This window comes from Anguilla rostrata, chromosome 5, assembly GCF_018555375.3.
Source record: "Anguilla rostrata isolate EN2019 chromosome 5, ASM1855537v3, whole genome shotgun sequence".
Taxonomy (NCBI): domain Eukaryota; kingdom Metazoa; phylum Chordata; class Actinopteri; order Anguilliformes; family Anguillidae; genus Anguilla; species Anguilla rostrata.
Window position 1 is genome coordinate 58673688 of NC_057937.1, and position 18325 is coordinate 58692012.

Consider the following 18325-nt stretch of genomic DNA (forward strand, 5'->3'; position numbering starts at 1 on the left):
AGTTCATTTAATAAAAACATCCAGCCACTTATCCCTGCACTGGTTGGTTTTTGGGAAAGTAATAAAGGAATACTGGCCCTACCACAGAGAAAACCTTTGTCTGTGGTCTTTCCATGTGTAGCCTTTTGGCTGTAGACCAGGTAGGCAACGCTAATACAGGATAAAAGCATTGGCTCTGCGGTTGTATTTCGTGGTAGTCACTCGCATGCATACTCAACTGCTCAGGGTTTGAAACGATCGAAAACAAGGTCAATACTGGCGCACATAATGAGCATCCTCCTGGCATCACAGGAAAACAAGTATATAATCATTATTCCCTAATTTAAAGAACAGACAACTCCAAGACTTCATTTTTATTTTAAAATTCAATAATCTTTCCTCACATTCTACAGTGTACGCCAAAAAAAAAGGAGTGACTACGAGTTCTTTCATTCCCTTACAATCTTTTTTACAATCTGTCTTCCATGTTCAGCTTGCATGTGAAGTGCTCTACAGGAATTACCAACACAAATTAGAAAAACTGCAAGCTGTGCATTTTGTGTCCGTTTTAAACAACCCTGTCCCGACGGCCAGATCTACTGTCATTTCTACAGCTACGGTGGGAACAGAGCTGCTTCCTGAACAAGGTCACCTCCCTCCATCTGCCTCCAATGACAGCAGGAGGAGAAATTCACCTCAAATAATGAATTCTCCACACCAGTAGGGGGACAAAGATAAAGCAGTGCTCTGTGTGTCCCTGTCAGACTGAACCAAATAGCTAAAAAATAATAACAGTAATAAAAGTAATTTCAGATATTTTATTCAGTACAACAAGGTTGACCAACACTGTTTCTGGAGATCGAACGTCCTATAGGTTTTCATTTTAACCCTAATTTGACACTCAAATTTACCAGCTAGCCTAACGATGAGTTCTCCAGCTGTTGAATGAGATGCGTTTTGCTAGGGTTGGAGTGAAAACCTACAGGAGATTAGATCTCCAGGAACAGGACAGGGCAGCCTTGCATTACAACCTCAGAGTGGTAGATGTCCGGCCTAAATCAGGGGTGGGCAACACCGGTCCAGGAGGGCCGGTGTGTGTGCAGGTTTTTGTTTCCACCAATTGCCCTGGCTAAATGAGCTGACTGGCTGTATACACCCTACACCCGTTCACTAGTAAATTAGATCACAGTACAACGTTTCATACAGGCACACAAGAACAGTCTTTGGCTATCGTTGAGCAGATGCGTTTATCAAGAAATGCGGCAAAAATGTTTCCAAGACGGCACAAATGTCAGGGCTAATTCAGTAATTAAGGCCAGGAGTTGGCACGAAAAGCAGAAACAGATACGGCCCCCGTTGCCCATCACAGGCCTACACAGTGCCAACGGAATCTCCCAACTGAGGAAGTGCCCGGAGCCCTGAACGCGGAGGTGAAAAACGCAGAGTCACGGACCGCGAGCTCATCGTGGCGGCAGACACTCACCTCTGCACAGGGTCTTGAGGAACGCGTCGATCTGTTCCTGTCCAACCCCACAAGCTCCCTTCTGCCCAAAGAGGAGGTGGGAGAGGAGCAGGTGCAGGACCTCTATGGCAATATCTTGGAAGCCACCTTCCTGGTTCCCCCCGAGGTCCGAGTCCACGTAAGAGCGCAGGAGGTCCGGAAGCTTCTGTTTCACAAACTGGCCGGCTGGTGGAACAGAAAAGAAGAACTATGTTTTTCCAAGGGGGGGGGAGACAAGATTTCTCCAGGTAGAGGAAAGACAAATGTTTAACATGTTGCATTGCGACAGACTGCTAATAAAACTACATTTCCACATGTTCCACTCTAGCCGTGTTCCGTGTGAACAGAAGCTAAGCACACCCTCACCAACCTCTAAACAAAATGCCAGAAAACGCCCCACTAATTGAAACAGCAGATTACAGGAAAGACAATCCAATTTCAGGCAATGGCACAGCAGACACCACTGAATAGGCTTATAAACACACTCACACAGCCAGTCTGGCTGCACGCTTATAGCGGTTCACCTCTCCAAGAAAGAAAAAAAAAATCTGGCTTGTGGGTTATAAAATCTTCTTAAATGGTTTGTGTAAAAACCCATGGTTCAATCATCAAAGTGGCTGGAAGATGACTGGCATTCAAAAAGGTAATCTGGTTGCTAAAGTGTTTTTGCTTATAAACATTATTGAAAACACAGGGGGACAAAGTGTTTGTAAGGCACGGAAGGCTGCCGGCCGTCCAAATCATCTTCAGTCATGCTCAAGTGCTTATTGGTACAAAGAACACCCAAGAGTGCAAACCATATACCAGCCATTTGGCATTTTTAGGATCCACAATCCAACCAGAGTTGGGGTTTTTTTTTTTTTGGTGGAGAAACCACAAACCTCAAGAGCTTATCAGGAGCAATCTAACACTATTCCTTGTTCCACAGGTCTCGATGAATGCTACATCTTTGGTAAGAATGCTGACAGGCACATTCTGCACAAGCCGACCAATGTGTGTTTTTAAGAGGAGAATAAAGAACAGATTACTTACCAAACCCTCTCAGGTCTACGCTGGAGGAGTTCAGCAGGGCAAGGCCAAAAATCACCTGTAAGAAACGGCAGCACATCAGCACAACTGCACGAGCATCGCTACAGGACAAACACACCTCGTCTACAAGCAGTCTGAATTCGGCCATCAAAGCCAACGGGAGGGTCCTCCTCTTACCTCCTGGACCTTGCTCAATTTCAGCACTTTACTCAACTGAGTAAACAAATGGGGTGACGGCTTCAAACTCTACAAAAGGACAAAAAAAAAAAAAATCAACGTCACAAAGCACTGACCAATGCAAAAAAAAAAAAAAAAAAAAAGAATCACATCCCCTTTCACACTGCAGCTGTGCAGACGTCTGAAAATAGCCACAGATAGCACCTTACTAAATGAAAACTACAAGCAGGTGCCTGCTAGCAGTCAACCTGCTGCCACTGTAATTAATATGGGTGAATGAAGGTGCACATTTAAATACAAATAAGTGAATAAACACACCTTCCCCATCACAAACACAGGGGCAAGGAAAGAATGGGACAATAATGAACCTGAAAATAAACCCACTCAACGACAAGTAGAGCTAGCGTAACGCAGCCGGAGAACAAACCGGGGGGGGCCTACCTTCTGATAGTGTAAAGGATTGTCGATGGCGTAGCAGAGCGTCGAGATAAAGTTTGGCTTGGTGATCAGCGACGCGCACTCCTGGATCAGAAACTGTGTCTTGGGCAAATGGACGAGAAGGAGAGAGAGGAGAGGGGCGCAGAACAAAGGCGGTTAAGGAAGCCATTGGCTCAGAACGCACGGGCGTGAAGGCCAAAGATGAAGGCTATTTTTACACGGGCAGGCAGGAGCGCGATGGCATTAGGACACTGATGGGCGAGACTGAAAAGCAGGGCTATTGAGTTTCCCCTCAGGACTGATAATGATGGAGTCTTAAACGTTCAGGGCTTTCTGTTGACACACCTCAGCCCACTACATTAAATTAATAGCTCAGCACATGACCTCATGAAGAACGAGTTATATTCTTTTTTTTTTTACACAACTTTATTAAGAGAACATTTCCACTGACACAGTCGCACATATATTGGAGATACACAGTGTAAGATGCCCCATCTGGGATTCAAACCCGCAAACCTTTAGCTGCCAGGCCCAGCTTATTAACCGCATCGCCGCCGCCACAGCCACCACAACAATTAACCGCAAGGCGCTTTGGCGCTGGAGGGAAAAAAGAATTACCTGATGAAAGTCTTTGCCGCTGCTTTTACCATCGCCACTGAAATCCACATGGGAGAAGAGACAGCGTAACAAATGCCTGTCTGCCTCGGGGCCGTGTCGATTCACAATCTGGGGGCGGAAAAAAACCACAGCTTCAGTCGCATCAGTCGCAGTCGCGCCGAAACGCAGCCGCGGGACAGCCGCTCACGCCAGGCAAAACCCCGGCGTGGCACCCGGCTCCTGTCAAAGCAGGTGCTCTCTCTCCAGAACAACGTGTGACACGGTGCGCTAAACATTCTGTATAAATGTGTATCAAGACTTAGTACTAGGGACCTTCCCCATGGGCTAATTTTAAAAAATATATAATTTCTAAATTGATTAATGTAAAGACATATGTACATTCAAATATCTCCAACAATTCTGCTGGGAAGATGGCTAGCTAGCGTTTCGAACTCATGTCTTTTGTTTTCCTTAGGTAGAAGCACGGTGTAATTACCCTCCACCAGCCAAATGCTGGTGGAATTTTCATTGCGGCTGGTAAGATATTACACTCTAGCAGTCACATCGGCAGGTAGCCAACCAGGTTGTGTTATACTGAGAAAGGCAATCTGGTTCATAAAATGTTGAAAACGGCTGGTGATTTTTTTAGAATGCGCAAGCCACTCTAGCTTGTGGGTAAAAAAAAAAAAAGATAATTTCATACCCTGGGTAGAAGTCAGTTTCAGCATTGAGGACCTGAGTGTAATTGCCTATCTATTAATCTAGTCCATGTGACCAGCCTCAATCATATTAGTTCGTTCAGATCTGATGTGATTGATTAGCAAGTCTTTGAATAATCACACTATATTTATGCACTTAATTGAGACTCTGGGCTGGCTACTGCAAATCGACAAGTCCTAAAGATCAAAATGCACGTCTTTAAACTTAAGGATTCATTTTTCTGCACTCTCGTCAACATGAAATTCAGTTCACATTAGACACCCAGGCCCGAGTCTGGTCACACCACCTGCTCTTAATAGTACCTAAAGCAGCCGTAAAGCTCGTTCACATTAAGTGGCTGTCATGCGGTTATCAACGAGGTGCAGAGTTGCATGAAAAACTAGAGAGAGAGAGAGAGAGGCTGTGCTAGCAAATGAGACTAAATTAGCAACACAGGTAAACATTCCCTAAGGGATGCTCATTAGACAAGTCAACCCTCTTCATCGATCAACAGGAGAAAACAACCTAAGCACCATACATAGTGACAAATGCAGCTAAAAATGAAGACCTGTGTGCCAGCCCTCCATCAGGTGACTGATCACAACAATCAACACGTGCAAACACCTTTAACCAAGACTTACAAGTCAAGTCTTATGTTAAGTGTGGGTAAAAAATCGCACGCGATGCACCCAAGGTGAATCAGATTACAGCCGTACCGCAAACACAGAACGTCGCGACGGCTTTGAGCGGTTAACAACACGTGCAGTGTGGAGGGAGGGGGGGTTATGCGCACCTTGCGGGTGAAAGTGAGTGCAAAACTTTTTGGAACGGTTCCGGGCGGATAGTATACTCACATGTTGTATTTCCTGCTGGCTGGCTCTGTAATTTTTCTTAGTTAAATTGTCAACCAGGTAGCTGATTTGAGACAAAGCCAGCGAGAGCGAATCAAGATTCATTGCTGGTTGGGGCGGAAGCAGGCGGCCGAGCCCGGCGCAAAATCACCATTATTCCCCTTTAGTCACCGCAGAGATAGGTCAATTCAGCTTTGGTCCTCCCCCCAAGGTGTGAAATTATGATTTTACAAATCTGCTTTAAGTCTTCCAGTGGCTCTTGACGCGAAGTAAAGTCCCTCAATCCAGCATCAAGTTTGGCATCTACAGAAGAGGACGAAAGAAAATGTTTTTAAAAAAATAATAATCTAAATCAAATTGAACTTTCGCCACCCCCTAATAAACAGGGAAATGAACAGTCACATACAAAAATACTCTTTGAACATATGGGTGCTGGCATTGTAGGAATCCTATAGTGGGTATTATGTCCAGGTGAACAAACAATATATACACACAGATGCTGATAGAGAGCACGTTTAAGGCATCACATCTACAATGCTGTCACTGGGAAAATTTCACAAAGCGAAAGCTCGCCTGTTCATTACAACTTAACAACAGACGTCACTTCGTCTGAAAACATTGTGGAGCTATAAAACTATACATGTATAAGTTAGAACAATTACACATATTGATTTGTGCACATCCATATGTGCCTAGCTTGCTCGTTCATAAAACTCAATCAGGGATTAGTTAAGTTAGCTACCTTGCTAACATCCGTTCAACGAGTAATGGCACAATTGCATTCAATCAAGTGCTGCTGGCGAGTTTCAAAACATTGGGCAAACCTGCTGGCAATTAACCACTGATGTTCAATAACACAGAATATCTCATATAAACAAAGCAAAATAATCCATAATATACACAAAACCAAGAAACCAAAAAACTACCGCTACTCCAGGACTGCGCAAATGCTCGTCATTACTAGGCCTCGAGGCCTGCACTGTAGCCCTGAGTGACTCAGTAAAGATAAATGCAGTACAGAAAATTGCCGTTAAATATGTAATGTTACGACACTATATAAAAATAACGTTATTTTTTCATGGGATTAATCCGATGTACAACTAGGACAATATCACAAGATATTTCCTTATCTGTGTAATTAAGCATAAGAAAACTATCGAACTATTTAGCTTGCTAACTCAACCCCCCATACAAAATACAGCTTAATTGACACAGTGTTATTCAAACGTCCACCAAATCGGTTATAACCTGAACATTCGGATTATTTTTCAATGGGGGAAAAAGAACACGATTGAAACCATTAAAGGCTACGGTCTTGGTTTGTTACATACACTTTTAAAACTAACGGCCCCACGCTGGACATATAGCTACATCTACCCATTAATGTAGTTAAGTAAAATTACTTGCTAGCAAAATTACTGATTGCAATTTCCTCACATCGAGAGCTTGCTATGCACGTATCCGGTCAAAATCAACTTGAAAATTAACTTACAGCACGATTAGGCCACGTTCGATAACCCAGCAAGTGAGTTTTACTTTAGCGCTAACGTTAGCTGGCTAAAGGCATTTCCCGTCTGATAATATTAGTTAGCCAGCTAGCTACTAGCTATAAAAAAGTAATTCAGTCGTGAGCCAACATTTTTACAAATACAACGAACCATTTTCTCTATGATTTATAACGTTAGTCCACCTTAGCCGACATAACCAAGCCACCTAACATTAGCTATCGCGGTAACCGCTGAAATAGCTTGCTAATATAGCCTATTGCCGTGCAGCTATTCAGAGGTTAACAAATCTCCAACCCCAACTTTCAGACAGGGAGTTCGAAGGCCAAACTAGCAGTACCTAAACTAACGTAAATTTGTTTTCACAGAAGTTAACGACCCAATATGCATACCTGACACCGTCGTTCTAGTCACATTGTGATAACGTTGGGTCAATATTGATGCATGGCTAAGTTATCGGTCTTAGCTTTACAGACAAGCTACATTATAGTCATTTGGCTTGCAAAGTTAGCCATTGCTACTATTAAATATGACACCAAACTAACCAGTTGGACTAGAAATGACGAATTCACATATGTCTAACATGCAGGTCAAATATTCTGGCCACCTGGGCATTTGGTTCACTAACGAATTATAATTTACGTCAGGTAAAATACAAAATGTACCTAGGTGGACAGCTAGTCGTCGTAACACAAACCTGTGCTATGACACTGGCTAGGTACTTCCCACGCTGACAGAATGACTTCGCTAACCCCACTAGCGTCAGTCACTGATACGCATCGGGTGTAACACTAGGTCGCCACAAACAAGTTGAAATAAACCATTTAGCTAACAATGAACTGCTGGCTACATATCAGCGATGGCCAGTTAGCCCACATAAGTTAATTCTGTGTCTGTTTAATTTGAAACTAACCAGTAGGGAGCAAACAATGTTTGTTAGAAGAAAAAAATAATTTTCTGAGGCCCAGCTCAGCCTTTGTTCCTGTCGCTAGCCGGTTAGCCTGACCGTGGATAGCTAGCTACATAGCTAGCATCCACCATCCGACGAATGGAGTTCTACAAACCGCAGCTAGCTGCTTAGCCGGGCAACGTTAGCTACATAATGTTAGCTATGCCACGAAGTCGTTCATTGAGCAGTTCACGTTATACTTCAGTTACTAATTTAAGACACACTGTGAATTCAGAGACAGTAGTCTTAGTAAATCCGATCCAGAGGATGAAAAAAATGTTATTTAGCTAACTACCTGGAACCTCGGAAATACATTTGCACTGCCAAGAAAGGTAGCTTAGAAACTATCTTGCTGGTTGGCTATGATGTCCGCATTGCCTGAACAATTTTCACTTGACAAATAGGTATCCAGACATACAGACGTTATAGTATCCGTTGTTGTCACCGTTACCTTGCTGGTCCCAATTTATTTGCCGATGGACATTTCTTTTTACGTTTTCTGAGAATCGAAACTAATAAACCGTCGCTTTCGCTCCAATTCGGTCTGATTTCCCAACATAAAATGGCGACGGATACCTCGCGCGCGCTCACAGCGCCATCTTCTTGAGCTCGAGCTGAAGCTCGCGACACCGCAACATCACTCGGAAAAAAAGAAAACAACAATAAAAGAAAAACTATTTTGAATGCACAGGGGTACCAGTGCACGACAAGGACACATCAAAATCACGAAAAATGCAAGCAGGCGGTAAGATTACGCCCATACCTGTCGAGAGGCGGGGGTTTTAAATAAAACATGGTACTTTCTCTTGCAGACAAAAAAATAAAAAAATGTTTCAAAATTTACCAACCCATCCCCACACTCTCACTGTGTGTCTAGAGCGAGACCACTGGCAAGGCTTTGGAGGGGGAAAGTTACGAGTCCCCCTTCAAACAGCTAAAATGGTTCAGTCCAACCAGTTCCTGTAGACTGCGTCTAGTTTTTTCGTTCAACAAAAATATAGAGAACTCTGGTGTTAAGAACAGAGTATCAAAAACAGTAAACCGCACTTATTTACTGATAAGTTTTGAAAACAGCTAAAAGAAAGACAAAGTCAAGTAAACAGACATAGAACTGCGTACTTTTCAAGGACACTTTATTACTTGATTAATGAAGAAAATGAAGCCACAGGGAACTAATGGAATCGCTACGCCAAATTTACCAGAACAAGCGAAACAGCAGATATCGATAAATAAATGTAAATGTTTGATAATCGTTGGATAGCTGTCACGTGATCACGAGTTTTCCCTTTTGTTCCGTATTCAGCCACGTGTTGGCAGAATGTCAGTAACGAAATAGTAAAAGCAAAGTGCCTAACCACCTATCTCTAAGAACAACAAATGCTTATTCAATACTGTCAACATTGGTATTTCCATTATTTGTATGAAAATATTTTTTTTCATTTACCGAAGAAATTAGGTGATTCGAATTTAGCAAATAAAAGTTAGAAGAGTTAGCAAATGAAAGACAAATGTTAACAGACTTGGATAAGCGTTTGTTGTTCTTAGAGATAGCCACTTTAGTTTTGTCATTTCGTAGAAATTACTGTAGTTCTGGCTGCTTTGCAACAATATTATTGTTGTTCTTTTGTCAGACCTTTTTGTTAGACTGTGTAATTTTGTTCCATTCGATACTGTACTTTGAATACCCACTTGTACATTAACTTGTAAATTAAGGAAAACGTTGTGCCATTGGAACTGTTTTGAGCAAAAACAAAATTATTCTTTAGGTATCCTAAGCTATTAATAAAACTACAGTTGAATGTATTTTAAAAGCGGTATGTTTATGTTTCACCTGTCTACGCCAGAACAAGGGGCGTATACACACACAAGCAGTGCGTGCAGAAAGGGGTGTGGCTACTATTTCGTACAATCACGTGACGAGCTAGATGTGCATGTGATATGGTCATATGACTGACCGTACACGGATGGTATGTGGAATCAAAGCGGTTAGTGGTGCTGTTTGGGAACTGCGATTATATAGCTAACTAGTTAGTATAGTTTTCTGGAGACATCTGTGTGCCACCTATAACGTATGTTTTTTTTTCATTTTACAAAGACTATTCCTTGATTTTGTTTGAAGACTGCAGACAGAATGCGTTTGTGTACTTTGGCATTTTTTTCCTTGGTTCTGTGTAATGTCACCTGGGCTGTATACGATCCGGATGAGGTGACCGACTTACCTGGAATGTCCTTTAAGCCCAACTACACACAGTGGTCCGGCTACCTCAAAGCGAGTTCTGGGAAGTATCTCCATTACTGGTAAGCTAAAAGAGGTTATTTGCTAAGCTGCACAGTTGGCTAGCTAGCTACTTCCTCGTGACAATTGCCATCTTTTGTCAACGCGGAAAACCGGTTCCACGGGCGCGTTTTTAGCTTCACAAGTCACAATGCGTGGTATTTCAGTAAAGTATTATTCTATTTTAAATCAACAATCCAGCAGTAAATTTAACACGATGTTTCAAAGAGGAGTACAGCCCCTTAGTAGAATGAAGGCTGTGTGTGGCGTGGTCGACCTCTGCAATGAAACTGGGACGCTGGGTGGTGAAAAACTTTGCCTCAGAAGCAAAAAAACAAAACAAATATCTATACGTGAGTTGTAAGAATATTTAAACAGCGGTTTGTTGCAAGACCATTTCTTATGTCGTATTGGTAATGCATCTATCTCGCGTAGCACGCAGTCGCTGTGGCACGGAGGATTTCTCAAGTTCCGGGCGATCGCAGAAACTTGCGGTCTCTATCGCGATGTGATCACATTAATATGCTCATCATGCCTGGAAACCTAATGTCAGTAGGCCTACTTATTGCTAGTTGTTAATAGCCTACATTAAACTTGATAGCACGGAAGTAAACTGGAACTTTGAACTGTCAACTCAAGCAAATTGTTTCATTGTAAAATTAACTCGTGACATCATAACTTATGGAGAATAAACTGTGTGGGTGTTCTCGCCGCCTCGATGCGCTGACAGGTTCGTGACGTCACAGAGGGACCCAGAAAAAGACCCCGTTGTTCTCTGGCTGAACGGCGGTCCGGGATGCAGCTCGTTGGACGGGTTCCTTTCTGAGAACGGACCTTTTCACGTGAGTGCGCGTGTATTCTAGTTAGCCCCTGCGTCAAATGCAAATCTATCCTGGGCCCAGCACCACAGTCCTGTTTCACCGTGAAGACTGCATCATGGTTACACTCTTTCAAGCACACAACTAAATGCATGTAGAGTCACTCAAGCAGAAAGGCTGTTATCACAAATATGCTACTTAAATTTAAAACCTAATACAATTGTTGCAGTCATTTTGTGATTTTTTTTGTGAGTCATAACACTAAGTAATCCTCAAAATTTCACATATTCAAATTTAGCATCTTCAGATTTGGCGAATGGAGGCCAAGTTCTGAGTCGGTTTAAAGTGGAAAGATATTTTGCTTTTTCATGACTGTTTTTGGCCTTTTTACAGGTGGCAGACGATGGTGCTACCCTGTATCAGAATGAGTTCAGCTGGAACAAAGTCGCTAACGTGCTGTACCTGGAGTCACCTGTTGGTGTGGGATATTCTTACTCGGATGATAAGAAATATAAAACGGATGATGATGAGGTGAGTATGACATGAATATGATGCATTTTGAGCTTCGTGCAGCAACATGTAGGCTATTAGAAAAGCACGGTTAGTTCCTTTGGGTAGTGGTTAGAATTTTTTTTTGCGATCTTTGGCATTAAAAATGTTAGGTGTTTAACTTTAAAAAAATGCACCGTCTTCTTCCTGGCATTCATTTTTGAGTGAGTCTACGAAAGGCACTGGTGTCTTGTCTGAGGGAACTGGTGCTTGGAAATAAGCCTGCATCTTGCAGCAGGAATTGTCAGAAGCCGTGTGAGCGAGACACGGAGCTGAATACAGAGCGCGCGTCCTTGGCACGTTTTCTGACGCGGCCCCCGCAAAACGTGTCTGTCCTTCAGGTGGCCGAGAACAACTATCTGGCCCTGCAGAGCTTCTTCCAGAAGTTCCCCAACTTCACCAAGAACGAGTTCTACGTGTTCGGGGAGAGCTACGGCGGGATTTACGCCCCCACGCTCAGCCTCAGGGTGGCGGCCGGGAGCGCCCCTAAGATGAATTTAAAGGTAACCGCTCTCGCTCCAGTAACGGTCGGGTTCCTAACCATACAAGTGGCCGCGGCGACGCTGCTTGTACCGCGTGTCTGAGACGCTGAGGCGCTGCCTGACGTGTCCGTCTGACTCTCTGTGACAGGGCTTCGGAGTGGGGAATGGCATCAGCAGCTTCGCCCTCAACGACCAGTCGCTCGTCTACTTCGGATACTACCACGGCCTCTTCGGAGAGCAGTACGGCACTTTCAAACGATCTCGTTTATTATTCGTGTTGTTTGGGAATATGGAGAATGCAGGCAACCTGGGGGTGTGTTTTTTTTACAGAGCCACGGCTGTTGTAATCCTGAACCAGCCTGCCTGTTTGACTTAGAGCAGCCCAGTATTTGCTGTTGTCTGTTGGGGAATACCTGAGAAGTTACCCGTCCAGTCACACTGCCTCTGTCTCTTGCAGACTGTGGGCGGATCTCAACAGCCATTGCTGCAAAGACGGCGCCTGCAACTTCTACAACAGCAGCCAGCCGGACTGCGTGCAATCGGTAACCGACGGCAACGATCATGTGCGGCATGAGTCGGTCAGGTCGCCAAGTCTTTTATGACATCACAAGACAGTCCTGCCATGCTGACTCTGCAGAGGTGTTGGCAGGAGATCGATTGGCATGTTCTGATGGCTGGGCCTCTCTTTGTTTGTGTCTGAATTTGAAGTGTGTGAAAGGTGCCTCACTTTGCACGTCTCCGTGTCCACGGTTGCAGGTGTCCGAGGCGTTCGGTATTATCTACGAGTCGGGCCTTAACGAGTACGCCCTGTACCTGGACTGCGCCGGGGGGGCGACGTCGGTGAGGTCGTACCACAAGACCATGCTCAACCTCTTCAGGAACTACAGGAAGCAGTGGAGCACTGACAATGTGAGCAGCCCCACCCCCACCCCCACCCCCCCACCCTGCAGGGGAATAACCGCCGGTCGTTCACTGTACTACCACAACAGGTCCAGGTTGAACCATAAACAGTCAGGTGCTGAAGAAAGGCAGACTTCAGGCTGGTGATGAGGTTTCATGAGCCCAGAATGCACTGAGCTACAATGAGCTGTCAATCATGTTTGTGCCAAATGCAAGTTTTTCCTTTCCAGTGGAAAATTCAATGATTGGTTTCAATCAGTAAAGGACTGACAGCCCATGTTTCTCTGTCCCTCTGCCAAACTTTAAAATACAGTTTCCTGGCCTGATGCAAGGAAAACTTTTCCCTGATTGGCTGCTGCTGTGGAATTGGCCTGTATGCAAGCCAAACGAGCTTCATTATTTCCAGGTGGATGGGAGGAGTTTTACGTCTGCCTTTCTTGATAGCAGGGACTGGGCATTTGAAAATCACCGTGGGCTTAGTTAAGACGCCTGTATCCATGGCGACCTGTCAGCTGTGAGGGAGGGAATCCTGCCGCTGTCATGGCAACCGCGTGTTGTTCCGTGTCTCTCTCTCTCCTGCTGTGGCAGCTGGCCTCCAGGGAGGGAGGGGCCAGCGGCGTGCCGGCGGGCGGTCTGCGGGGGGTGCCTCCCTGCATCAACAGCACCGCGCAGATAAACTGGCTGAACCGAGGCGACGTGCGCAAGGCCCTGCACATCCCCGACACCCTGCCGCCCTGGGACATCTGCAGGTGGGTCTCCCCCCGCCCCCCCCCCCCCCGGTCCCTCAATGGGATCTTCCTCCCTCCCTCTGGTATCGGGAGACGGGTTGAGTTGGGATCCTCAGGGGCGGTTTTAAGTCTTTCTGCGAGACCCCGCAGGACGGGGACTGTGCTTCTGTGATGCTGAATCGCTCTCTTTTCCCTTTTCCTAATTTTAACCGATGCCTTTAGGATAAAATATCGGTTTAAAAAATAATAATAATTCTAAATCAAGCAAATTTTTATTTTTGCTCGTTTGGTTCAACTTATTTTTTGAAAGATAATTGTTGCCCACACAGCTCATTAATTGAGAACGTGTTCACACCTACGTATATGTGTGCATCGTAGTCATACACACACACTGGCACACCGTATTCAGCAGGCTAGGAGGGGCTAGGAGTCACGAGTTGTTCATTACCTTGGTTAATCTCAGGGAATGTGAGTAGGCCTTCCGGCCTACCTCGTGCCTGTCATTCCAGTTGTTCGCAAACGGCAGGCACATTTTTACAACAACCAGGAAGCTATTCTCCACCACCCGAATCTGACTCTGCTCTAAATAAGTCCCGTAGTCCTTTTTCACTCCTCTGTCCCTCCTGTGGAGAGACACCCCACTCTGTGTGTTTAGCATCTCCCGGAAAACCCCAGGGCTGGGTAGGTGTCTGTTTTGAAGCACGCCAGCCTGCACACCACCTGGTTCATGGCCTGTTGTCGGTTTGCCCGTGAGGCAGGCCACTGCTACAGAGCGGTGCCTGTTTTTTTGGACCGAGCGGTAATCTGCGTCGTCCCCTTTCCTTGACTGCGGGTGTGCGCTCTCGTTTTTTTTCCCCCCTCAGTGACGAGGTTGGAATGCAGTACCAGGTGAAGTACAGCACCGTGAGGGATGTGTACCTGAAGCTGCTGAGCCTGGGCCTCAGGGCGCTGGTGTACAACGGGGACACGGACATGGCCTGCAACTTCATTGGAGACCAGTGGTTCGTGGAGCAGCTCAACCAGAAGGTCAGTGATTGGCGATGCACTGGGGGGGGGGGTCTTCATTGCTACTGCAAGGTGCTGTTACAGTGGGGGGAAATATCCAGGTTGTGGCAGTTATATGTTGACATGCTTAGGTACTGCTGACTTAATAAGTAAATTGATCCATTTAGGTGTGTTTTTAATTCACTGCTTTACAATATTTAAAAAAATGTTCAGACTATATCTGTTTTTGTAGTTTCAATGCCTTTTTGCGTGGTCTGATTCTAACACGCTTTTATTTTGAACGGCAGGAAACCGCCAGCTACCAGCGCTGGTTATACGACAAACAAGTCGCCGGGTTCTACCAACAATTTGGCAACATAACCTTCCTGACGGTGAAAGTGAGTGATGTATATTCAGTAGTGTAAGACTTTTTTGGCTTTGACTCAAATCATTGACATGCAAAATGATTGCCTCAGTCAGTCATTCCAAAGCAAAATAGCTTTCAGGCTATAAACAATCTAACATTCAAGAGCCTAAGGGCCAGGAAAGTGATCTTTAACGTTATCAAGTGAAACGGTTTTTCTTTTCCACGGAGTGTAGGCTGTTGAGGGAAAACTGCTAATTTCTGAATAAAAAAAAAAGTATTAAATTTAATTTTGTAATCATTGTAATGTATTTCCCATGATTCTCTCTTAGGGGGCAGGTCACATGGTACCACAGTGGGCTCCAGGACCCGCCCTCCACATGTTCCAGTCTTTCCTGGCCAACAGCCCTTACTGAGCATGCTCGGGACTTTTCTCCCCCGTCAATCACTTCTCTGACCACTCCCCCTTGTTCCAGAACAAGAGATCATTGCTGCAGAGTGCTAATTAGAAATACAGATCTAGCAGCAGCTTTAAGGTAAAACCAGCTGTCCTCAAATGTTTGTGTGCCCTATCATATTGATTTTCAGCTGTCTATTTTTGTATGTTTGTTTACCTCAGCCTTGGAGAACACAATATAAATCATTTTGTTCCCGATATCTTACTTTCAACTTACTTCACGGTGTAACTTATAAGGGATACAACCATTTTAAATGGCTTTGAGATAATTGGGGTTCTTTGGCACCATCTAAACTGATTTGTATTTGTATTATCTTTTTAAAACACAAAAATCATGGCGTTTGAGAAACATCACATTCAGGAAGGTAATATATTCATTCCTGTGCCAGAATAACCAATGATGTCTAGACTGATTTTTGTCCTGACCTAGTTTCTCCCTTCTTGGGGGTGGGGGGTAGGGGGAAAGAACGATATGTTTAATTTATCAGGAGCCCAAACTGTGATTCCAGGCTCACTGTGTTTAGTTCCAGAGGTACTGGCCTGACTGTATGGGAACAGATAGAGGTTTATTGTGAGGATTGGAACATGTCCACATCACTTTAATGTGCCTCAGGTTTGAGTTAATTGCACTTAACAGGAAATGAATGTTAATATGAGCCCACTGAGCAAGGACTGCACTGTACTGTCATTTAATCCGTACAAACATTCACCGCTGATCATTGCCCTGCCGTGGCTTGTTCAATGCAACATAGCTTTTTAATTGATCTTTGCAGTTGCCATTTCCAATAGCTGTCTGTCCAAAAGAGCATCTATTCGTCATTCGTGTCTTATTTTGATTACATTGCGCCTTCTCTAAATTCATCTGGGAAGGCAATTCCGATGAAGCGGTCATAGTTGTGCCTTTTTATGGTCAGTGGTCTCGTAATGTCGTTGGGGAATTATGCTGCGTGTTTTCTGGGTAAGAGCACAGGGGTTTGTGTTGCCCTGGCAACAAGGGAAAAGGGGAGGAGTTTCAGAAGGACTCCATCCTGCTGATGGGAGAGTACGGCTGTGTGACCCTCAGAATGGTTGGAGCTGTCATTAGTGACTCCGTGATTTCAGCCAGTCAGCTTGCTGTGCTCTGAACAGCCAATCACTGACTGCCATCATGGTGAGGAGAGCCTGACCCTTTATGAGAGTAACGTAGCTCTGTTATCTTATATTACCACAGCAATCTACTTGTCATATCTCACCCTTCAGGTGTCACGTGTAGGTGGCACTGTTGTGGATGAATACCCTCATTAAAGGCAATCGAATCAGTGCAATTTTTTCTTTTTGTCTTTAAATCCTCGTTTCCTAATAAAACATTCTTGGTATGAACTGGCCAATTGTCTCGTTTCTCTTGTGCATACTGAAATGTGTGAAGTAAGATCTTACTATGAAGTATTTTGCGCATGCAATAAATGTCAAATATGCTGTACTGCTGTATGGATTGAGGAGCTACTTGGGGGAGGGGAGTTGGGGGGGGGGGGGGTGATGAGAGAGAGTCTGAAGTTTGGGATTAAATCCCAGGGGAGGGAAAGCATTCCAAAAATAAACAATTTTAAATGGTTTTTGTGTTTTGCCCTGGGGGAGTATGTGGTCACATCCTGTACAGACAGCGCCAGACACAGATTCTGCGGTACACTGGCAATATCAGCTGCGTGTTAGCGTTCTTCCTCTTTTCCTGGATGTTTTTTCTGTGACCGAGCAGCCGGTGGGCACCCACAATGGCCCCATCTCTGGAGAAATGCGCTGTCCTTTGCAGGGAACAAGGCGGTAATGCAAGTCACCGGACAGAAAAGGGCCAATCGCCATTTTTAAAAAAATACTTAAAAAGGAGGGGGAAATTTTTTTTATTTGGATGAAATTTAAAACAAAGGCACAAAAACAGTTGACCAAGTCCCATTACACTTCAACAGATCTCCGAAATGTTGATTTTAAAAATTTGAGGGAAGGGTGAAAATTTTTTTTTGCCAAGTGTCCTGTTGGACTCAGGATTCTGTACTGGTTGCACACAGCTGGAGGGACTCTTAAGTGAATACTTAGGGGGAGAAAAACGGTCGATTGCCATGTTTCAGTCACACAGACCTTCACTTGAAAAGGCAAAACACTGAATTTAAAGGGGTTTTTTAGTGTGTGGGAGTCCAATTCAACATTTCCACTTTATTAAAGCTTCTCAAATGCACCTGTGACTGAGCCATAATTTCCTACCTAGACACTAGACTGCTGGACAAGAGCCGACCCTTCGGTGAAGACCGTTTAATCCGTCCGGGAGTGTGCGCGGGAATCACCCGTCAACGTTCTATAGAATCCTAATACAACGATTCCCAATGCGAGGATTCAAAAGCATTTGCGAGTCAAGTCAAGTGTGTAATTACGGTGTGGATTGCCGCAAAAACCGGAATCGCACACGTTCCGGGGAATAACAGTGTAAGATAATCAACAGGTGGGGAGTTCGCCTAGCTTGTAGGTGGGTTCAAATAGCCACGATTGGCTGCTGGAAAATGGCCACGACTGAAAACATACAGCAAGGGAAAGATTCCCGTCGGAAACATGCAGAAGCTCAGGGAATGGGGCAAACGTTCATACAGCCAGGGTCTGCAATGAACGGTGAATTCGGGTAACTTTTTCTGAAACGATAACTTAACGTTTGGCGTAAATAGCTATGTCTTCCGCGGCAGAGATGAGAATGTGGGAACGATGATACGACCTGCACTGTGCACCGCGTTCACTCACAGATCTTAGGCCTGTGATTGGCTGATCGGCATTGCAGTTTCTTCTCTCTTGAGTTTTTCCATCAAGTGAACTCTGTCATCTCTCTCTCTCTCTCTCTCTCTCTGTCATTCTGTGAAGAACTTAATTCATTTTTAACATCCACAATTACATATGGTGACACCCTGAAGGGGTTAGGTCACCAAAAAGAAAAAATGAAGAAGAAGAAAACTGGGTGGAAGATGAATTTTGCACAATAATGACAAGGGTGCCCCATGATCCTGGCTGTTGTACAGCACCACAGACAGTA

General features: G+C 44.6%; 2 protein-coding genes across 19 annotated transcripts in view; one reads left to right on the plus strand and one right to left on the minus strand.

Moving 5' to 3' along the window:
* Window positions 1-8626, minus strand: part of cnot1 (CCR4-NOT transcription complex, subunit 1) — a 35046-nt gene extending 26420 nt beyond the window's left edge. For 7 of the 18 annotated variants that reach the window (XM_064337385.1, XM_064337377.1, XM_064337384.1 and 4 more), the window contains exons 1-7: window positions 8177-8473; window positions 5275-5574; window positions 3743-3850; window positions 3128-3226; window positions 2687-2755; window positions 2513-2567; window positions 1463-1666 (exon numbers count right to left, since the gene is read on the minus strand). In XM_064337385.1, coding sequence (XP_064193455.1) covers window positions 1463-1666; window positions 2513-2567; window positions 2687-2755; window positions 3128-3226; window positions 3743-3850; window positions 5275-5376 — 637 coding nt within the window. In that variant the 5' untranslated portion in view covers window positions 5377-5574; window positions 8177-8473. The other 11 variants (XM_064337386.1, XM_064337378.1, XM_064337375.1 and 8 more) reach the window with 7 other exon arrangements.
* Window positions 8627-9660: 1034 nt separating this feature from the next.
* On the plus strand, window positions 9661-16641 carry si:ch211-122f10.4 (cathepsin A-like). The gene is made up of 11 exons (XM_064337392.1): window positions 9661-10023; window positions 10731-10842; window positions 11212-11349; window positions 11709-11870; window positions 11998-12089; window positions 12307-12391; window positions 12606-12758; window positions 13338-13498; window positions 14341-14503; window positions 14770-14859; window positions 15158-16641. Exons 1-11 carry the CDS (start codon window positions 9857-9859, stop codon window positions 15239-15241), a joined length of 1407 nt encoding a protein of 468 aa, XP_064193462.1. The 5' UTR covers window positions 9661-9856; the 3' UTR covers window positions 15242-16641.
* Window positions 16642-18325: the final 1684 nt, after the last annotated feature.

Coding starts and splice junctions, on each gene's coding strand:
- si:ch211-122f10.4 (XM_064337392.1), top strand. CDS start 9,857: ATGCGTTTGTGTACTTTGGCATTTTTTTCCTTGGTTCTGTGTAATGTC. Junction 12,090..12,306: donor CACGGCCTCTTCGGAGAGCA/GTACGGCACTTT, acceptor TGTCTCTTGCAG/ACTGTGGGCGGATCTCAACA. Junction 13,499..14,340: donor CCGCCCTGGGACATCTGCAG/GTGGGTCTCCCC, acceptor TTCCCCCCTCAG/TGACGAGGTTGGAATGCAGT.